The 20,851-nt window shown below is 35.3% G+C and overlaps 3 protein-coding genes across 8 annotated transcripts in view; 1 reads left to right on the forward strand and 2 right to left on the reverse strand.

The window, feature by feature from the left end:
- The window catches only part of LOC113075677 (5'-AMP-activated protein kinase catalytic subunit alpha-1), a 21,374-nt gene extending 14,200 nt beyond the window's left edge, over nucleotides 1–7,174 (reverse strand). The window contains exons 1-7 of one of the 3 annotated variants that reach the window (XM_026248356.1): nucleotides 7,018–7,174; nucleotides 3,231–3,372; nucleotides 2,322–2,415; nucleotides 729–873; nucleotides 515–602; nucleotides 155–379; nucleotides 1–52 (exon numbers count right to left, since the gene is read on the reverse strand). The exon at nucleotides 1–52 is cut by the window's left edge and continues 98 nt beyond it. In XM_026248356.1, coding sequence (XP_026104141.1) covers nucleotides 1–52; nucleotides 155–379; nucleotides 515–602; nucleotides 729–873; nucleotides 2,322–2,415; nucleotides 3,231–3,372; nucleotides 7,018–7,114 — 843 coding nt within the window. In that variant the 5' untranslated portion in view covers nucleotides 7,115–7,174. Of the gene's footprint in view, nucleotides 53–154; nucleotides 380–514; nucleotides 603–728; nucleotides 874–2,321; nucleotides 2,416–3,230; nucleotides 3,373–7,017 lie in introns of those variants that run through there. The other 2 variants (XM_026248374.1, XM_026248366.1) reach the window with 2 other exon arrangements.
- Nucleotides 7,175–7,921: 747 nt separating this feature from the next.
- Nucleotides 7,922–14,673, reverse strand: LOC113075698 (kynurenine--oxoglutarate transaminase 1-like). 4 transcript variants are annotated; one of them, XM_026248389.1, is made up of 14 exons: nucleotides 13,423–14,673; nucleotides 13,063–13,129; nucleotides 12,892–12,950; nucleotides 12,114–12,261; nucleotides 11,825–11,974; nucleotides 11,599–11,685; nucleotides 11,385–11,510; nucleotides 10,388–10,508; nucleotides 10,225–10,301; nucleotides 9,993–10,082; nucleotides 9,723–9,909; nucleotides 9,082–9,158; nucleotides 8,894–8,980; nucleotides 7,922–8,442 (listed from the first exon to the last, which is right to left on the reverse strand). In XM_026248389.1, exons 3-14 carry the CDS (start codon nucleotides 12,942–12,944, stop codon nucleotides 8,383–8,385), a joined length of 1,263 nt encoding a protein of 420 aa, XP_026104174.1. In that variant the 5' UTR covers nucleotides 12,945–12,950; nucleotides 13,063–13,129; nucleotides 13,423–14,673; the 3' UTR covers nucleotides 7,922–8,382. The 4 variants fall into 4 exon arrangements, with proteins under 4 accessions (XP_026104174.1, XP_026104166.1, XP_026104184.1 ...); XM_026248381.1 differs by having other exon boundaries at nucleotides 13,063–13,152; nucleotides 13,423–13,501; XM_026248399.1 differs by lacking the exon at nucleotides 13,063–13,129 and having other exon boundaries at nucleotides 13,423–13,473.
- Nucleotides 14,674–18,075: 3,402 nt separating this feature from the next.
- On the forward strand, nucleotides 18,076–20,473 carry LOC113075714 (surfeit locus protein 1-like). Its single transcript, XM_026248409.1, has 9 exons — nucleotides 18,076–18,235; nucleotides 18,412–18,481; nucleotides 18,877–19,004; nucleotides 19,096–19,178; nucleotides 19,260–19,451; nucleotides 19,541–19,613; nucleotides 19,772–19,934; nucleotides 20,031–20,112; nucleotides 20,306–20,473. The coding sequence occupies exons 1-9, from the start codon at nucleotides 18,173–18,175 to the stop codon at nucleotides 20,370–20,372; spliced, it is 921 nt and encodes a 306-aa protein (XP_026104194.1). The 5' UTR covers nucleotides 18,076–18,172; the 3' UTR covers nucleotides 20,373–20,473.
- The last annotated feature ends 378 nt before the right edge of the window (nucleotides 20,474–20,851 follow it).

Consider the following 20,851-nt stretch of genomic DNA (forward strand, 5'->3'; position numbering starts at 1 on the left):
ATCTTCTGGGAACAGATACTTGGGGAGATCTTGTTTAAACCACTCATCCTCCCTGAGAATGAAGAGCAATGAACAGAAAAAGAGATAAGAGGTTGATTCGCACTTGGCAATACCAAAAGAAATGGACTGTACAAAAATATGTGTGGTTTCTGACCGAATCTCTTTAATGGTGGCTCTCTTCATGGGATCCACCTGGAGCATGTGTGTCAGAAGGCTACTAACAGAGGGGTTCAGGTACGGAGGAGTGAAGAAGATCCCATCACAGATCTTCTTGAACAGTGTTGGCACGTGGTCGTCGTCAAACGGCAACGTCCCACAGAGCAGAGCATACAAGATTACGCCACTGCTCCAGATGTCCACCTCAGGACCTGCATATAATCTGAGTGAGAACATCGATAAAAATGAACGACAACACCGAGCATGATCTTTGAGGACGAGAGCAGGTTTTTGAGATCATTTAAAAATAAAAAACAAACGGAAAAGAGGGAAATACAGCAGCAGAGGTAACCAGTACCTTCCAGAGATGACTTCCGGAGCAGCATAATTAGGAGAACCGCAACTCGTTCTTAAGAATTCTCCATCAGACATCATGTTTGACAAGCCTACATGAAGAAAAGTCAAAGATTTGAAAAAGTCAATATAGCTTGTAATATAGACATTTAAGAAAGCCCAAAGCCAACAACAACCTAACTTGTTTCATGTTTCTTAAATATAAAGAGTACACATACCAAAGTCTGCAATTTTGGCATTCATGTGTGCATCCAGCAGGACGTTTTCAGGCTTGAGATCTCTGTGCACCACCATGTGTCTGTGGCAGTAATCCACCCCTGAGATGATCTGCTGGAATAGACGCCTGCTCTCCTTCTCGTCCAGCTGACCAGAGACACAGGAACATGTATTTTACATCTCCAATGTGGACTAAACTGAACATTCAAGTTTAAAGTTCCCCTATTGCAACCTACTGTGCCGTTTTTGTGGCCCCTGATATATGCTACTGATCAAAGCTTAATATTCTACAGCCATTACTCCAGTCTTCAGTGTCTCATGATCCTATCATTCTTATAAGCTGATTTTGTGCTCAATTAACTATTATTATCAATGTTGAAAACAGTTGTGCCACTTAATATTTTTGTATAAATTGATGCATTTTTCAAGATCTCAGAAAGGCTCAGTTCAAAGTGTATCCCGTGAAATATTTCTGCATGTGCTGTGAGTTTAGAGCACATCTGGAAACGCAATGGGCACCAGTTAAACTTTATTTTCACATTCACATAACTTTGAACATTGTAATGGGCAGATGATAACAGTATTTCTTTAGATTTGTTTTTCCACAAAAATAAAAGCTCATGGGTTTATCTCTTGCAAGCAGAGCCTAAAATTAACTGACTCGCACAAAGAAAATACTGAACAGGCACAGCAAGCACACTGTTTATTAAAATAAAATTACTGGGATTGGTGTTTATGAATGTATTTCTGAAGGGAACTGACTGTCTTAAGAAAAGTTTCTTATCACTGCTGTTCCATAAGCGCCACCTGCTTGTCAGAGAGTGAACATGCATTCTCATTCAAGCCTGTCTGCAGTTTTTGTTTGTGCAGATATGTTTTAGCATAATTTTGCAAAGCTAAAGTCAGACCATTCTGTTTTAGCTTTAAATGTTGAATGATGCAATGAAATTTAAATCACAAACTGCTCATGATACATGTGTTTGTATCCTGATTAAAATGATAATTTAATGCTAATTTTATTTTTATTTTTTTGTTGTTGTAGTAAAAACAACTGCCAATTTTGTACAGTTTCATGGCCAGGAAAAAATAATTGTTGGTGTTAAATATCAGCCATTGGCAGGTGTGGCAAAATGTTAGTTTTAGGCCATGCTTGCAAGTGTAGAAATAAGTACCCTCCACATTCTCACAAAACACTGAGATTAATTGATTTATTCTGGCAAGATTGGAAAAGATTATTCCTCAAGCAACATAATAGAATTACGTGTTCAGATGAACTGTAATAAACTAATGTAATGGATTAGTCTTGTGTTATGCCAATGCAATTAAAGTTTGTGAATATTACAGATCATTTAAACCTAAATTGTATGGCTATTGGTTAACTATAGTTATCAAAATTATATTTTTTGTTGAGCTCTGATGGATTGACAATAATACAAATGCTCTATGACGTATTTGTTTATCAATGACAGTGGCATTTATTCTCTCACTTTCTGCTGGTCACTCTGTTCTGCAAAACTGAAATACTACATTCAATTTTTATTTTACAAATGTTCCACTCCCTAATCATAACCCACAAATTAACAATGAAGATGTACCTTTCCATTTTTACAGATGTAGTCAAAGAGTTCTCCTCCTGACACATATTCCATTACCATGAAGATGTCTGTTGGGGTGCTGATGACTTGGTAACTGCCAAAAAAACAAAAAGAAAACGCACAAATTTGTACAGAATACAGGTCATTGGTTCTGTCAGTGTAGTCATAGTGAAATGCATCTAAACTATGAAAAAAAAACTGAAATATGTACAAAATATTTAAATCATTCTTTCAAATAAATGAACTATTGGACTTTTCCTTTCAAATACTGATTTAGTGATGAGTTAAGGCATATTTCAAGGCTTAGATTGTGTGTCTTCGCTTTTAATATATATTTTTTTACTCTTCATATGAGAAAAGTCAAATAATCCCTAATGGTTTGAAGCATGGCTGGATAGCTTTGACATTCCTGTCTGTTATAGCCACAGTACATACAAACAGCTCACATGTAAACACACACACACACACACACACAACTAACAAGGTGACACAGTAGACTGACCACCAGGGGTGTGCGAGAGAAGGAATTTGATGATCTGGGTTGAATTTTACTTGCAAATTCACAATGATTGTATACAAGAGTTCAAACGAGTAGTTAACATTGAGTGACTTACATTGTAGTGCAGTACTCGATTTGGTTAATGAAAATAGCCCCAAACAAAGATCACAGCAGAACAGTCGTGCATATCTGAGCAACACACAGCGGTTTTGTTACTGAATGATTCAGCGTTTTGGAATGAATCATTTAAGTTAATAATTCAGTAGTCCAGGCATTCATTCTCAAAAAAAAGAAAAACTCAAAACAAGTACGAATAGGTCAAAAAGAGTTGCACATTCTAGCCTCAAAATAGAACATTGTAAATTCACAATCTGTGTATCAGAATCCAGGTGGAATGAATCAGTACTCACAGTTTGATTATATGTGGGTGACGGAAGAGTTTGAGGTTCTGGATCTCGCGTCGAATCTTCCCCACCACATCCAGACTGCGGATCTTCTGCCGGTTCAGAATCTTCACTGCCACCTGGTGCTTGGTCAACTCATGCTGGCCCACTGCACAGACAGGTAGAAGAAACACCTTTGTGAAGGCTTGCAATAAAAGAACATGCAATAAAATGTCCAGTGTCTTTATGAAAAAGACCCACATGTGCCAGTGGGTGACAGGTCTGTTCTGATAGGGCAATGGACAGTAGTGGAAAAATGGCTAAACACAAATAATTAAATCCAAGCAAGCATTTAACCATGCATACTTATGATAGCAAAATAAACAGGCTTTGAAAAGGAGCAGAAAGCATTCTCTCAATCTTTTGTTGTTGGCAATGACTACTTGTACAAACCGTACAAATCCAGGTCACTTGGTAATTTGGCTAAAACTAATACTTTATTTCACCTTGTGTTTGTTCCATATTGATAAAGTAGTTATAATAATGATAACTACTACAATATATTGTTATTTGATATTGCCAATACTGGTTTTACATTTGTGTTTACTTCTGTACCATAAACACTGCTACTGTCAAAGATGTGACCTGAAGTAACTCTGAAGATACACAGAGCTAAATGATGCTCAAAGTGCTGAAAATCAACACCTTTGAACAGCTTGCAGTTACTGTGTGAGGTTCACTGCACATTTTTATTACATTTTCCCATAAACTATTTTTAAATGGGCAAAGGCTTTGCCAACAAGTTTCTTATAAGGCTAGATATTGCGGCATCAGTAAGTGCTGAAGGCCGTGCGTACATTGAACCATTTCTAGAAGATGTGTATGGTCTCAGTTAAGTTGAAAGATTTTAAAAGGTCACCAGCATTAACTAGGCTGCTGTAGTTATGCATTAACAAAAACTCAGTCGTGCTGAGGGAATTGTGCGTGTATGTGTGTGTATCCACAGACCTCACATATGTCTTAGTGCTAAAACATCACTTTCAACCTTGTTTATAAAAGCTACTCATTAGATTGGTCATTAGTAGTTACATTGTTCTGTCAGTCATGTAACAACTTCTCTTTTCCCAGAAATTCTTATACACAACAAGCACACTTCTGTCATGAAATCTTTGGTCTGAATCATTTATTGCCTCATAACACAGGTAGCATTGCTTTCAGGTTAGGAAGCCATGATTTAGTGTTTTCTCACTGATGAGAAGAGGCATTTCATTATTGTATCAGATTTTGTGTGGAAAAAATAATAATAATAATAAGAAGAAGGAAACATGATAGAGAAAGACTGGGCTTTTTGAAATGTTGGCTGCTACTTGGCAAACATACAGTTAGAAGTAGGCCTGTGACTGAGACTATTTTGATCAGCAGAATCAATTAATCTGCCTTCAATTAACCTCTGCTTTAAAGCTTAAAAGCTCTTTTTTATTTTTAACATCCTGCCTAACGTTGTCCTTCAAAGTTCAAACAAGTGTGCAAATTGAAGAATGTATCTATATAGGCCATGCTATACATTATATGCAATAACAGGCTTAATATAAACATTAAATTCTAAAACGTGACCACAAATAATAAAGAGAAAAAGAAGCACAGACTAAACAAACACCCACATTCACTTATGTGGATAAAGTAATTGTATTACATTTATACTTTATTACAACCATCCCTTAACATTTACAGCTCTAATAAAAATATAACTAGAGTAGACGGAGTACATTTGGGACATGTGTACAGTTGAAACACCTTAAAATAACTTGCGTGCACAGGAACCCTGAGCCCTGATCTTTGCTTCACACTGCGTTCTCTTTGATTACGGGAAATTTGAAAGGTGTGGGTGTGTCTTTCCACTCTGAAGATTTTTTTCTTTTTCTTCCCAATTAGATATTTTCATTTCACTATGACCCTTCCACAATGAATAGCTTATTTTCCTTTTATGAAACTAAACATGTATCATTGCAAACATTACCAAAATATACATTTTATGAAACTGTGCCATGCAAGGTCTTTGCATAAATCTAGAGAAATGTGCAAGTAAATATATCAACTGTACCCGGATTGGTGTCCTTTTGCATCACATGCTTGCCGTTTCGTTGTAGAGTGTTATGATAATAGGTTAAAAGTCACATTTATACACATGCTATGCAAATTATGTTTAAAAAAATTATATGAGAGATTTCAACTGTCTATTATTAAGGGACATATTTTCTAACATGAATGTTAAAAGTAAAAAAAGTGAAAATTACCAAGGTGGTAACGTGGCTACAGTTGATCCACCCTTTATGGGTCACTATAAATTAATCAGGCTGATTGTGTGTGTGTGTATACTGATATTACCTACGTTATGGGGACCTAATGTTCCCACAAGGAAACAAGCTTCATACAAACAATACATCATACTTCATACAGACTGACTGAAAATGTAAAAATACAGAAAATTACGAGCGATGTGTATGTAGGTTAAGGGGTAGGGTTATAAAATATACTGGTATGTAGGGGAATTAAATATACTGCATGTACAGTATAAAAGCCTTATGGAATGTCCTATAATACCTGTGTGTGTGTGTGTGTGTGTGTGTGTGTAAGGCAACAGTCAGTGAGTTGACTTTGTATTCTCTTTTTACTTTGAGTTTACATTTGCACTATTTGCCAAATTATCTTTTTCAGTGTTAAATATTTTGTTGCTATTTTGTTTAACTGAATCTGAATTAAATTGAATAAATAAATCTAATTAAAAACCCACAACTGTAATTTATCACATTTGCAATAAATGGTTAGCGGGCTTTAGACACATTATGTTTATGAGCTAATTGTGGGGGGAAAAACGACTTATTGCTACTATCAATTTATGATATTTTAGTACATAAGCAAAATAAATATCTTGTGAAAAATCACTCCATTTCAGCATCTAGAATTTATGTAGTGATGAAAAAAGCTGAAAATGTCTCTCTACTGTATTCAGTCTACACTACATGTCAGATGTGTTTCGTCCAGAGAAATGCGTTTCTCACTTCTGTAAAGAGACGTGACTGGAGGGTGTTGTATTTTCAATAAGTGATCAAATTTGCTGACGATAATTCTCAGTAAACTTTATCAATAAGTTTTTACACCCCTAGTACATACGAATGCCATTAATAGGCATAAATATACATATCAAACTTGATTTATTAAGTCATAAAGACAATTATGGATCACACAAAACGAGCAAGAAGTTAGTTTTAATTCATCTGACTAATAGCATGCCAAATTTACTTTTTTATTATTTAAATAAACTACTTTCTTGTCATTCTGATGAAAACTAATTCATCTGACTAATAGCATGCCAAATTTACTTATTTTTTATTATTTAAATAAACTACTTTCTTGTCATTCTGATGAAGACTTCATGAGTAGCTGTCTTTTGGCAAGTGCACGAGCGAGTTTATCAATCCTCATCAAACTGCAACTTCATAATACTAATCACTTCATAAACCATGAAGCTAATCAGGTTAGCTTCGCCCAATCCCTCTACAAACCACACTAACACAACACATGCACGCAGATATTCAGAAAACCAACGTAAGCATCGAATGGCTGACACTATGAAGGCTGATCACAGCAGAAAGCTTTGCTGTTTAATGTTTGTTTCCTAACTAACGTTGCACTGTCATTAGCCAACCATTGCTGCAGCTTGTGCTTCTGCTTTAGCCGCATTTAAAGCCTCGATCATCGCCAGTTTCGCTTTACTGTTTTCAATAGAGCTGTAACACGAAACCCCAACCTTTACCTTTGACTTTTCCAAACGTTCCCACTCCTAGTGTGTCTCCGAGAATATAATGTCCGATTTTCACCCTGCCTTCATGTTTCTGTTTTTCCGTCGCCATCTTCGCTCTGAGGCACTACCTGAGAGAGGCAGCAACGGGACGGGACGAGGCGGGGCGGGGGCGGGGCCGAGAGCGGTGTCTCGCCTGACAACTACCGGGACAGAAGAGCGCGCCAAAACAACAAGCACCAAACGATTGGATCAGTGTTTAATACGTTATAACAAAATATTTACTAATCGTACCAACAAAATTAATATAATACATTAAATAAAATAATAAAATAAAATAGTAATGAATAATAGTAATGTTATATGACGATGATAATAATGTAAGTATTACTATTATTATTATTATAGCCGGAATTAGTGATTAACTGGCTAAATTTAAGTGTTGTTTACTGTGGTACATTATTGGATGTCAAAATGAAAACAATCAGAATACAACCATTATAAAAAGTTAATTTATGGTAATGAAAAGATAAACTGAAAATAATGATTAGAGAAATTTCTGTTCTCCTAATAATTATTATTTTGGTTAAATTATTATTAATGATTGAAAAAACTAAAACTTTTATCCAGCAAATGATGTTAAATTGATAAGTAATAAATACATATATTGTTATATCACAGGTTAAAATGTTGATACTAAATAAGAATATGAAAGCATGGATCTATCCTGCCTTGTCTCAATGGTTCAGGCTTCTGGTAATGGTGTAAAGGTGTGGGGGATATTTACTTGGCACATGTGTGTGTGCTGACTGTGTATATAAATACACACATAAATTATATACAAATATGAATACATATACAAGTAAAAATAGCTATATATATATATTTATATATTTATTTATTTTTTTGCCCAGTGGCTGAATACAGGACAGAACACATGTTGGGCTATTCTCAGAGAAGGTTAAAAACAAAGCAAAGGCAAAATTGTGTGAATGCTTGAATGGTGGCTGGCCCTGTCTTTTATCAAGTGGCTAGTTCCACCGAATCTTTCTTTTCCAGACCATTGACTTTCACACCTTTTCAACAAGCCTGACATTAAAAGATTCTCACCATAAAAGGGGTTCCAGATGAATAAAAAAAATTAAAAAAAATAAAAACGTTTAAACAGGGGCGTTAACAAAAAGGTTCTGCTTGATCCCCTTCTCTAATATTCACTGGGTCTGATTCAGGTTCAAACTGATAAGGCAATACTGACACCACTGTTTACCATCCACCAGAGTAGAGATGAAACAATATGAAATTATAATGGAAGAAAGTGGTTCTCTTGCGTTTCAGATTTTTCAGTCTGTGACAGGCCTGTACTGCCTGAATTTAGAATTGTCATTTGCTGTCACTCCACTGCCTCAGTATGTCCTCTGCTGCTTGCAGGGTTGAGTTCTCCTATTGATGTTTACAAAAATATGAATTAAATAATATAAACAACATTTTAACAAGGCCAACAGATCACAATAGCAATCACTTTTCCTGATTTAGTATCAAAATGTACTATTCACCACATAAAGCAATCCATATTACATCAGAAATGATCAGGACTATCAAAGTTTACATGTTAACTTGTGTCATTAAGCAACAGTTTGCTTATCAGAGTTTACTAAAAGTAATTTAAAGTAAAAAAAAACGTGTAATGATGATAACTAAACTTAAGAAGTCTCTGAAGCATAAAATTCACAATGCAGTAATTTCTAATAAAAAAGCTAAGCTAATAAATTAAGCATACATACTGATAAAAAAAAATGAACAACATTGACATCCCAAATAATTATAAAGAACTTAATTTTTAAAATGTTAAAAATTGTGTTCTGCATAATATTGTTATTGTGTTAAAAAATACCTTTACGAAGCAGAATCGGATGTATTTCTGGAATTGGTCTTTGTGTTCTGGGCTGAAGAACGCAGACACAGGGATAGTGGCCAGTCCCTATTCAGAAGTGAAGATCTTGAACAACAAATTTTGCTCATAGATGTCACTATATGAAAAGATTTTTATAACCAATCTGTAAACGCTATGTTTAAGTTTACCTTCTCTTTTATGAGCCATTTCACAAATCTGTAGTCATAGGGTTCATCTTTAGTATCAGGGTCAGTAAAGTCAACATCTTGTAGAACAAAAAAAAATAAAGTTTATTTTGAAATAATGTCAAAACAATGCTATCACAGATAGGATTATGAGGATTCCCCAACTCACGGAAAACCTGGAAATATCAGGGAATTTGTAACTTTTTCTGGAAATTAATACAATCTTAAATTACAGAAATATTCTATAATAAATATACATTCATAATATATATATATATATATATATATATATATATATATATATATATATATATATATATATATATATATATATATATATATATATATATATATAAATATATATATATATATATATATATTTTTTTTTAATCTTCTAGTCAGTGCTACAATATTTTACCAGCTAGAAATGGCTCTTTAATATGATGTAAACCCTATTAAAATTAAGTGTATTTATCCAATAAACATGGAAATTGTGGGAACAAGCTCAAGAAGAGAATTTTCAGAACAAAAACACAAAGCACCTCATCTCTGGAATTCTCAAATATAAAATTGTATTTGTATAATCCATAAAGAAATAGTTCCTGCTTTAATACTTTGTTCTACATTTTTTCACTGTTACGTACTAAGATTTGAGATATCTGCGATCATGAAGTATCCTCCCTGGGGTAGGACAGGTTTTAGTCCAACGCTCTTCAGACAATCTGCCAGCCTCAGCCGCTTTTGATGAAGATCTATGGGGAACTGGTGGAAATAGCTTTCCTCTGTTCCAAAAACATCATATTCCCTCTGAAAACCTACTGCTACAGCCTCCTTAAGAACAACATTAGACAACGTCAGCCAACAAAAACAATTGAAACACACCTGACCCCTAAAACGAATGAGCACTGTTTTACCTGGGCAGCTGTGGCACAGTGATACACCGAGTTCTGATGGACGGTTTTTAAGTGCTTCAAGATATGCCCTGGTCCCATTGCCCAACCCACCTTAATTAAAATGACAGAGTTATTTAATGACCTGCAAACTGAACCTTATCACCAGGAAACATTCAGCCAGTCAAAGACATTGAAACAAACAGAGGAAAATAACAGTGCAAGAAACAAATCCTGTTCAACTTGACCAGCTCACCTTCCATCCTGTGGCACTGAAAGTCTTGCCTGCACTCCCAATGGTTACAGTGCGTTCCCACATACCTGGCAGACTGGCTGTCAAAAAAAAATAAACAATTCTGTTGCTGTAAAAGTCCACAAAATTGTGATTAATTGCATTACCAACAAAGTATTGCCCTTACCAATTTTCACATGTTTTGTTCCATCATATGTGAGACACTCGTACACTTCGTCGCTGATGCAAATGATGTCATGTTTAATGCACAAGTCAGCAATCATCTGAAGTTCCTCCTGCAGATAGACCTGCAAGACACCACAGTTCAGGCTTAGGCTGAACATATCTGTCCCAGCTCAGTGTCAGTTTTTTACAATAAATAAATACTTTTATTCAGCAATGACACATTCAACTAATAATTGAAAAGTGACAGTTAAGGCATTTACAATTTTATTACAGATTTCTATTATAATAAATGCAGTTTCACACTTTCTAATTATTAAATAATAATACAAAAACTCTAACATGGTTTCCATAAAAATATTAAGCAGAACAACGGTTTTCAACATTGATATTATCAAGAAATATTTATTGAGCATAAGACACTGGAGACTGTAGTTATGCTGCTGAAAATTCAGCTTTGTCATCACAGAAATAAATTACTCTATATATATAAATAAAATAGAAAACGGTTACTTTAAATGTAAATATTATTTTGCAATATTACTTTTTTTTACTATATTTTTGATCAAATAAATGCATGACTTCCTTCATTGAACATAAATAAATAAAAAATTATTGACCTCAAACATTTGAACAGTAATGGGTATAAAATTCATCCAAAATAAATCTTATGTAATGTGAAATATAGCATTCTCATTACAGTAACACCTGCCTGTTCAGACATATGTTGTTTCCCTTTTCTCTCACTCTCTCTCTCTCTCTATATATATATATATATTTATGTGTGTGTGTGTGTGTGTGAGTATATATAATGTCGTGATGAAAAATGTAAATGGTATTTAAAAGACCTAATTTCTCTGCAAAATGTCATTTTGATTTGGGGTGAAACATGACCCAGACATTTCTTGACAGTTTCAGTGAAATTAGATCATAAGCGAATATACTGGACAACAGTACAAATGAGGGTAAAATTTTCCTCCATGTGTTGGTGACTGACTCACCTTGCCAAGAGGGTTATTAGGAGTGTTAATGACAATAGCTTTGGTACGAGGACTAAATTTACTCGCCAACTCTTCAGGAGACAGCACCCAGTCAGCACTGGATAGAACAGGACCACAGCCTTCCTTCTGTCAATACACAGCTAATATTATTCCAAATAAACATTTGAATCTCAGATCAAGTAAACAGGTCTTGTGACGTGATATATGAACATACTGGTTTAAGGGGCACATATACAGCCGTTCCGCCCGCCATCATTACCATTGGCTGATAACAGTCAAAGAATGGCTCCACAATAATCACCTGTGCAAGAAAGGTGAAAAAAATGGCCATTCTGATACTACACATTTTGAACATTAATGTGACAGTGACTGTCTTTTTATCTTCTACTAACAATGTAATTTTCTGAATATGAATATTGTCTTTATAACAATAATGTTACCTCATCGCCCTCATCAATAAGAGCCTGAAAGGTGCAGAAAAGTGCTTGATATGCTCCTACAGAAACCAAGATATCCTCCATTGGGTCTATTTCCTGGCCAACAATCCTACTGAAGAATTTGGCCAGGATCTTCACAAGATTTGGGTGGCCCTGCATGACCACACATTGTAAGATTCTTTAGCAATACTTTACCAATATAATTATTATATTATGCAGTGGTTGAACATTTACTAAACAGACAGACCGCAAACTGAAAGTGAACAAAGCACTTGTACTTTTAATGTCTTACAAAAGCACGTGTGTACTGGTGCTTGGAGAAACCTCCATTCAGGGCTTCGCAGAAGGCCTCCTGAATGAAATGAGGAGGGGAGAAATCAGGGAACCCCTGACCCAGGTTCACAGCCTTATAGTCAGCAGCCAGCTGACTGAATTCCACCCTACATATGACACACAAAAGGTATAACATGCAGGTTTAAACATTAAAATGAGCCAACATTTGAGTTCATTTACTTCACTTGACAGTATGTGGGAGTAAAAGTCTATTCTTAAGGTAGTTTTGGGTAGATTATTACACAGCTCACTGAAATAATAGAATAGCTAATTGGCCCCATCTTGAGACTTAAAACGGTTATTGCGACTACCGCTTTTAAAAATGGAGGACAGTAATAATTTGTATATTTATGGAATGGAAAACATTCGTAGATTACATTGGTTGCATAATATTAATAATAATAACAATTAAACAATAAAAAAAAATGTCGATTATATCTAGGAAAACTCAATTAAAGAAAATGGCAAAATATTAATTTTTAATATACTAAGATTTTTTATGCATAATTAAACAAGTATATTTTGCGGTTGATGTTGACAGGATGTTTTCTAAGTTATAATTACTTTTTTTAGCGGAAACGTAGGCCTAGGCATTCCAATAATTCAATAAAATGTAGGCTATTTACTTATTTGGAGCCTAGTGTCGTGTAATAAGCCGGATGTACTGCACTAAATAGCTACAGTCTTGCCTATTTTTTTCTTTCACTTCATTCAAAGAAGTCATGAAACTTAATTACCATATATTCTTGTCAATTCCTTCAATTCTTCTCGCGTGCAGTTTACGAGACATATTGCCCTGCATAATCAAGAAGAAAATCATGTAATAAGATAAAATGATTACATATTATTAAAGCAAAGCTTGATCATGCATATATAAGTGTAGCGATCGAGTGTGAAATATCTCGTACCTTATCACGAAAACCTGCGTTTACTGATCCGACTGACAGAGAAGATCCATTTACCGCTGCTCTTCTCCTAATGCCAGTGTTTCAGAAACACTTTTAGTGCAAGATTGTTATACACACACACACACACACACACACACACAATAATAATAATAAGATGAGAATTACGCAAAATCTCTAGCATTTGAACTGTCTAAGGCTTTTTGACATGCAGTCAATGATTCATTGACATGACCGCAGTCTTGTCCTTAGGATTTAGATTCAGTTGACAAACGAAGCATAAAATACATTGGTAAATGTCGATTTCATACTGTAATAGGCTATACAAAACTAAAACACAGAACTCCCCGTTTTGCACCAAACCTTGTTCAGTCACTTTCACCAGCTGTTAACGACGTCCACGTACTTCTCAAGCATAAAACTGCGAGCAGAGCAGACCTCCTCCAGCTGCACTTTCTAATATTACTTCTGCTGTGGGCGGGGCCAGTGACTGCTAACCATAACATTGGCAATATAGACCTACATGTTGTCATTTGTAATGATAATTCTTATTGTACAACTTTAAATATATAGAACCGACAAAAGAGGCAGATCGTCTTTTGTCACCTAATCTTTGAATCCTTTCTGCCTATAAGCTGGCCTTCTTGAGATCCTCACATAACCCTTTTTCCTTGCCCTGTTTGTGTTTCTCCATCTTGGCATCCTTGCGTTTCATAATATTCCTTCTTCGCTTGTTTTGCCTCTTTTGCATCTTCTCCTCTGTGCCCACTTCTTTTTTTTCTGAGCCTGCATTTTCTCCTTTTTCAATGATGCACACAAGCTTCTCATTGTCTTTTTATTTTCATGCCTTCAGCTTTGTAGAAAACATTGGTCCACCTCATAGTCTCTTCCTCTTTTTTTGCTTTCCCTTCATCCTTCTCTTTAAACAGGTCATATGATGCTTTTTTAAAATATAATTTTGTGTATTTGGTGTCTCAAAATTTGTTGACATGATTTAATGTTCAAAAAACAAATTATTTTTCAAATACTGTACATTATTGAAGGTCCTCTATTCCCCACCTCTCCTAAACGCATAGTTTTCTACAAAGACCCTCCTTCTGACGAGCGTAGTCTGCTCTGATTGGCCAAATGACCAGTGCATTGTGATTGGCTGAACACCACAAGCACTTGTCAGAAATGTAATGCATTTTTCCATAATCGCGAGCTTCCTCTTTCAAAATAAATGTAAAGACAGTAAATAATGTCCTTAGGTTTAGCATCAGTTCAAGCTCGAAAGGGGAACAGAGTCGCATGACAGACACCGTGATAAAGCTTGTATGTGTTTGCAGAACACAAGCCACTGACGGTTAAGACAGCTGACTCCACTGTCATGTGACTCTCTCTCTCTCTCTAACAAGCGCGCACTCACACGTGACGTCTGACTCCTCATCTGAATATTGAATAGCAAATACTTAAACTAATAACATAACATACTTACAGTAGCTGATTCAGAAGCACCAGATTGTCATAGCAAAGTAAGAATTACCTTCTCTCCTAGATTCAGGAAACGGTCGTCCATAAAATGTTCTGTTGTAAGTAATCTTAAAGATTCCTAAATGCTCTACTTTTGAAGGCCAAAAAAAGTGCTTTTGCTTTCACCTTGAAACACACAGCATCTCCCTGATGGCTGCTTCAACACTAACTATACAAATATTTCCACATAGTGACGTAGAGATGTGGGGGCGTGTTTGAACAAGCCATTTTAGGGGAGTTTGGCAGAGTCTTGACTCTAATAAATAATCTTTCTTTGGATTTGAGACTTTAGAATTTACAACTTCACAGATCTTCTTAATGCACCAAGAGCTTGTAACACTCCAAAGAGAAAAGAAAAAATTAAATTGCATCATATGACCCCTTTAAGCCGCTCCAGGTGAGCTTTTCTTGCCTCAATGAGTGTTAAAAGCGGTTTGTAGTTCTTGCCAGTAAGTGGAGTCAGCGTTCCTTTCACTTTCCTTTTTTTTCTGCATCGGTTTTATTCCTTTGTAAACACAGTCTTCTCCAACCTCCATCTTGTTGAAGACTATGAAGCTCTGCTCCTTTTTGGCAGGTGTGGTCGATGTAGAGGTGGCTTGCAGTTGGGGCTTTGTTGGCTCTTTGTCCTTTTCTCCTGCCTGCAAAGCTGCAGCATCTGCTAACCTTTTCATTTGAAACGCTTTCCTTTTCATCTTCTGATGCTCCCTTACTTGTTTTCGTCTGTCTCTTGTTTCTTCTTTACCTCCTCAGAGGAGGGATCTTTAGGATGGCCCTGGAAAAAAAGCAGACATAATGCTTGACTTAACACCACTTAAATGTACGATATAATACTTTTTTTTTAAAATAGTACTTATAATTTATTTTTGCAGCAAAACATAACTTAGCTTTTTTAAGCAATTTCTCTGACTCATGGCATTTTAAAAGGGATAGTTCACCCAAAAAAGAAAATTCTGTCATCATTTTCTACTTTCTTTTCTTTATTTATATAGCAATATAGACAATGCAATTATTATAGCTAAAACAGCTATTGAGAATAGATGTTGTTTAAGAAGGGACTTGAAAATATGAAATTGGTCATTTGTTCCATAGACTAGGAACAAAACACTAAATCTTCTAGGCTATTTGTTAGAAAAGATTGAAACCATTTTAACAATGTGCTCTGTAACCCAACACAGCTCTCCAACCTGGAGATCAGGGTACTGTGGTCGACCATGTCAAATGCAGAACTTAAACATAAAAGCACCAAAGCCACAGCATTTTTCTTCAGTTTCTAATAAAAGTGCAGTTTCAATGCTATGTCAAGACTTAAAACTCGATTGGAATTTTTCAAAAATATTATTCAACATCAAATGTTACGATGTTTTCAAGAACCTCAGAAAGAAAGGGCAAATTAGATATAAGCCTAAAGTTATTCAAATTTGTAGAACTGAGATTGGACATCTTCGATAATGGAGTTACCGTATCTGTTTTTAGGCAGTCAGAAACATTGCAAGTATTAAAACTAGTATATAGGATAATTAAAAGATCATGCTCAACCACTTGATATCTTGAGAAGATGAAGTTGATCTCAGACGTAAGACAAATAAAATGGGCTGGAAATCACTCCACAGTATCAGGCTGCTTGATCTCTCAGGTTGAACAGAATTTCCCAAGAACAGCTTAGATCTTAAATGAATAGTTTTCTCATTAAAAGAAAAACACAGTTGTTCACAATGAAACAGAAGCATCAAAAAAAAAAAAAAAATGCTGACAGAAGGACTGAGCACAGAATTAATAAAAAGCCACGGCTGTGGTTTAGTAACAATATGTTTGGGATTTAACAGAGCAATAAGATTCAGAGTAGAAAAACATTTCTGATTAAAACAATTAAAAAATCTGTTCTTATTTTGCATAGGAAAATACATTTCAGGCAATAATGGGACAGTCATAACATAAAAAGCAGCAAATCGGGAACATGACTGAGGGTAGAAATAATGATTCAAACAAACCACCAAAGATGTAGTAACTGCTGGATCAGGAAAATGAGAGGAAAAGAGTACCGATCTATGGTCTGAATAAAAAGCGTCACTGATTTCCAAGTCCGTTATTTGAAATCCATGTAAAATAACTAAATCCAACGTGTGACCATGAGTATGAATAGGCTCTGGCACCTACTGCACAAAAACAAGTGAATCAACAAGATTTTTTAAATTCAGTTACCAAGCGTTATGTGGGGCAACATAGATGAATATTAAAATCACCCAACACTAAGATGTAATCAAACCAGTTCATTTTAAATAATTTACTCAGCCTCAAACTGAATTAGTTTCATTATTTTGTTGAGCAGGGAAAAAAAATTTTTTTCAAAGAATGAGGGCAACCAAACAGTTGTTGGTTCCCATTGACTTCCATGGTATAAAATTAATTTGGAAGTCAATAAGGACCAGAAACTTTTTGGTTACATTCTTCAAAATATCTTCTTTTGTGTTCATCTGAATAAACAAAATAAATGATAACAGAATTTTCATTTTTGGGTGAACTATCCCTTGAAGTAAAGTTATTCACCATATTAACATTCAGATATTTAAAAATCATTTGACCAAGATAACACTTTTAGCTGATTTCAATTTTTTAGTCCAACTTGAGTATGTTCCTGTCCACTAGTCTCCTCAATCTTCTGGTGAAGCCTCTGACGAAGAATATCTACAACATTAAATGATTCACCTAACAGAAATGAGTCAGTAAAAATGCTAATCAACAAGAATAAAGCATACTGGATGAACTACTAATCTCTCTTTACAAACTTTGTACCTTTAACCCTTTTTGTGTCTCTGAAATCCCATTCTTAGACAGTTTTTCTCTGAGCTGGAGGTGCTGCAGGCTGAGAGGTCTTTGGGACTGGTTTAATCCTGTATGCACTCACTTTATCTCCTTTTGTTGGCTTTTGTTTGTTCTTCTTAGAAGGAGCACCATCATTTACCCCACTGCCTCGGAATGGAATTAACAGGGGAATTAATAAAACTTTATTAAGTTATTTTTTTTAACTACTTACTCTGACAATACAAACTTTGAATGAATTAATAAACCAGCAATAAAATTGGCATAAATATTCCTGTTTAGTATTTACTAATTAATTTGTATTCAACTGATAATCCAGAACTTTGCCACAGGGTCTTCTTTTGGCTCCTGGTTGTGAGACACGTTTACTTCATGGGTCAACTTCTCTAAGTAATCATACTTCGCTGCAAGCCTGGCATTTTTTTTTTAAATTATAAACAAATTATCAAATAAATAAATAAATACAAATCAAATATAAAAAAATACAATCGAAAAACTGCTGTCATGTTGTAACCGTTTCATCAGCTGAGAATGGAGTAGAGTATTTTTTAGAATTACAAACTAATTCAGATAAAAACACTGGAATCTGCACTAAATAAAACCAAGCCCTTATAAATTCAGAAACATCCCCCGTCATGTGTTTGTATGATCTTGCGCATGCGCAGGATGGTTTCGGAATCCCCGGAAATGGTTACATTGAAAACATTCCCCCTAAAGCGCAAGGCAGGTTATGCAGTCGACCTGACAGACAGTTGCTCTTCAGGTTACAACAGTTTCAGCTAACATGAGCAGTTTCAAATTAATGCTGGTGTTCTCTAATAGCACATCTAAGATCATTCGATGCAGTGTAAGTACATTTGAATTTTTCCGCCTCAAAAGCAGTTTACCAATATATATATATATATATATATATATATATATATATATATATTATTTTTTTAAATCAAAACGTTTGTTGTCAAACACTCATACTTGACAGCTAAAGCTTGTTTTATTTGAAAAGTTTGTTTGTTCTTTTCCCAGACTCTCATCTCACCAAAGAGGAGCCTATTTGTGACAGGACAGGGTCTGTTCAGACGGCAGGATGCCCCAGGTTTTGCTTGCTCACTTTTGTTTGCTACATTACCGTTTCAAACTTTGAGGTTTTATTAGCTTGAATAAGTATCTCATGCTTACCAGGGCTGCATTGATATGTATTTAAATCTAATGTAATTTAATCCTGTGACGGGAAAGCTGAATTTTCAGCTGTTCGATTTTTCAGCCGTCACTTTTCATCAATCTACTGCATCCTTGCTGAATACATTTATTATGTCTTTAATAATAATAATAATACTAAAATGCCAACCCCAAACTTTTTAAAGGTAATATAAAATAAAATAGATTAACCGTCAGAGTGAGTTTCCAATAGACTAAATATAGCTGAAATATATTCAGGCATTATGCTTGAGCAGTTTGTGGTTCTAAGGTGTTCAGATGTTTTTTCTATAGGTAACCTAACCAGGTTTGTTCAACGGTCAAGTTCCACTGTCGCGGGAACCGAGAAAGGAGAAGACTCCTTCCTGAAGTGGTTTCTCTTGTTGATTCCTGCCACAACCTTTTGTCTTGGAACATGGCAGGTACAGGCACGAGCATGGTGTTTAAATGATACAAATCATAACTAAAACCCCAGTTAGATATTTGTGAAAAGCCTTCCCTTTGATTTTGTAGTTGAAACGCAGAAAGTGGAAGTTGGAGCTGATCCGTGAACTTCAGAGCCTGACGACTAAAGAGCCTATCCCACTGCCCATAGAGTGAGTCTCTTTAGAAATCTATGTGCCATAATCTCCAGTGTTTATAGGATGAACTGGTGATGCAATCTGTGTGTGACACAGTCCTATGGAAACTAAGCAGCTGGAATACAGGAGAGTAAAGGTGCGTGGACACTTCGACCACTCTAAAGAGCTGTACGTCCTGCCCCGCTCCCCGGTGGACCCTGAGAGAGAGGCTCGGGAGGCAGGCAGGATTTCCTCCAGCGGGGAGAGTGGAGCTAATGTCATCACACCATTCTACTGTACTGATCTGGGGTACGAACACACACTGTTTGAATTTCACTTCATTAAACTTGCGTTGCACTCTGATATGGGTGTGTAAAAACCTTCAATCAAATTTTTAGGATCACTATCTTGGTGAACAGAGGTTACGTACCAAAAAATAAGATCAGACCAGAAACCAGGATGAAGGGACAGGTAATTCTGTCTTTAGCTCATCTGAATCAAATCTAGCCATAAACATTATCAATAGATAAACAGGTCTTTCTTTATTAATTTTATAGTTGAGATTTTTTATTTTTCATATTCATTTTTGTATAATTTAAATGTAAAAGAGGTGTTTGTTTTTTTAAAAGGTGACTGAGGATGTGGATCTTGTTGGTGTGGTGCGTTTAACTGAGCAGCGGAAACCATTCATCCCTCAGAACAATGTGGAGGCGAATAGGTGGCACTATCGTGACCTGGAGGCCATGGCGAAGGTCACTGGTGCTGAGGAAATCCTCATCGATGCTGTACTTGGTTAGAGCTGCTCTTAATATTAATATTTGTTAAATGTATGGTGTTCAAACTTATAAAATGTTTATTGTCTATTTAAATCTAATTATTTTCATTCAGACAGCACGATACCTGGTGGGCCAATAGGAGGACAGACAAGAGTTACCTTGAGGAATGAACACATGCAATATGTCATCACATGGTTTGTTTAATTGAACACATTACTAATCTATTGCTATGCCTTAAAACAGAACCTGTTTTTATTTAAATCCTGCATTACTCTTACATTGCATTTACCATTGAATTGGAGAAGAAAGTTTAAAAACTATTTAGGAACTATTTGATTGTAATCTTAAAGAGGAGCATGAGGTGAACTATTCTTTGTTCTTTTTTAGGTATGGATTGTGTGCCGCTACCTCCTACATGTGGTACGCAAAATTCATTAAGCGTATAGCTTTATGAAATATATTCAGCACTTTGCCCTTCTGGAATATACGCTTTAGAATAATAAAGCACTTGTGTGGAACTCATTACTGTTAATAAAAACGTGGATGTCAAAATTAGTTTGAGTGTTTGTGCATGTGTATTGTTTTAATGCATTACTTTGCTGGATACGAAAGCTGTCTAGGCAAATATAACCTCTAGAAAACAGTGGTTTTCAAGGAAGGGGCCACGTGATTTTTTAAAAATACTAAAAGTTAAATTAAACTGAATTCATATATTGTCCTCTCAATATTTTGAGGAGGCAAAATCTGAATTTCACATCTTTAAAAAAAAAAGTTTAAAAACCTCTCAACAAATACTTAGAACATGTAGAAATACCATTATCTATACCTACATGTTCAAAAAAAATTCTAATTGCACATTTTCTTAAGCTTTAACCTCTCAATGGTCACCCATCCACTCTGTGGTACAAGTTTACTTCACTATATTATAATTAA

Source organism: Carassius auratus, chromosome 5, assembly GCF_003368295.1.
Source record: "Carassius auratus strain Wakin chromosome 5, ASM336829v1, whole genome shotgun sequence".
NCBI lineage: Eukaryota > Metazoa > Chordata > Actinopteri > Cypriniformes > Cyprinidae > Carassius > Carassius auratus.

Bases quoted from the DNA above. Each gene is read 5' to 3' on its own strand.
- LOC113075698 (XM_026248389.1), bottom strand. From the start codon at position 12,944: ATGTCTCGTAAACTGCACGCGAGAAGAATTGAAGGAATTGACAAGAAT. The intron at 11,511-11,598 runs GTATGTTCATAT...GTGTATTGACAG, and splicing joins TATATGTGCCCCTTAAACCA to AAGGAAGGCTGTGGTCCTGT. The intron at 10,509-11,384 runs GTGAGTCAGTCA...GGTGTCTTGCAG, and splicing joins CTAATAACCCTCTTGGCAAG to GTCTATCTGCAGGAGGAACT.
- LOC113075714 (XM_026248409.1), top strand. From the start codon at position 18,173: ATGAGCAGTTTCAAATTAATGCTGGTGTTCTCTAATAGCACATCTAAG. The intron at 18,482-18,876 runs GTTTTGCTTGCT...TTTTTTCTATAG, and splicing joins CAGACGGCAGGATGCCCCAG to GTAACCTAACCAGGTTTGTT. The intron at 19,614-19,771 runs GTAATTCTGTCT...TTTTTTTAAAAG, and splicing joins AAACCAGGATGAAGGGACAG to GTGACTGAGGATGTGGATCT.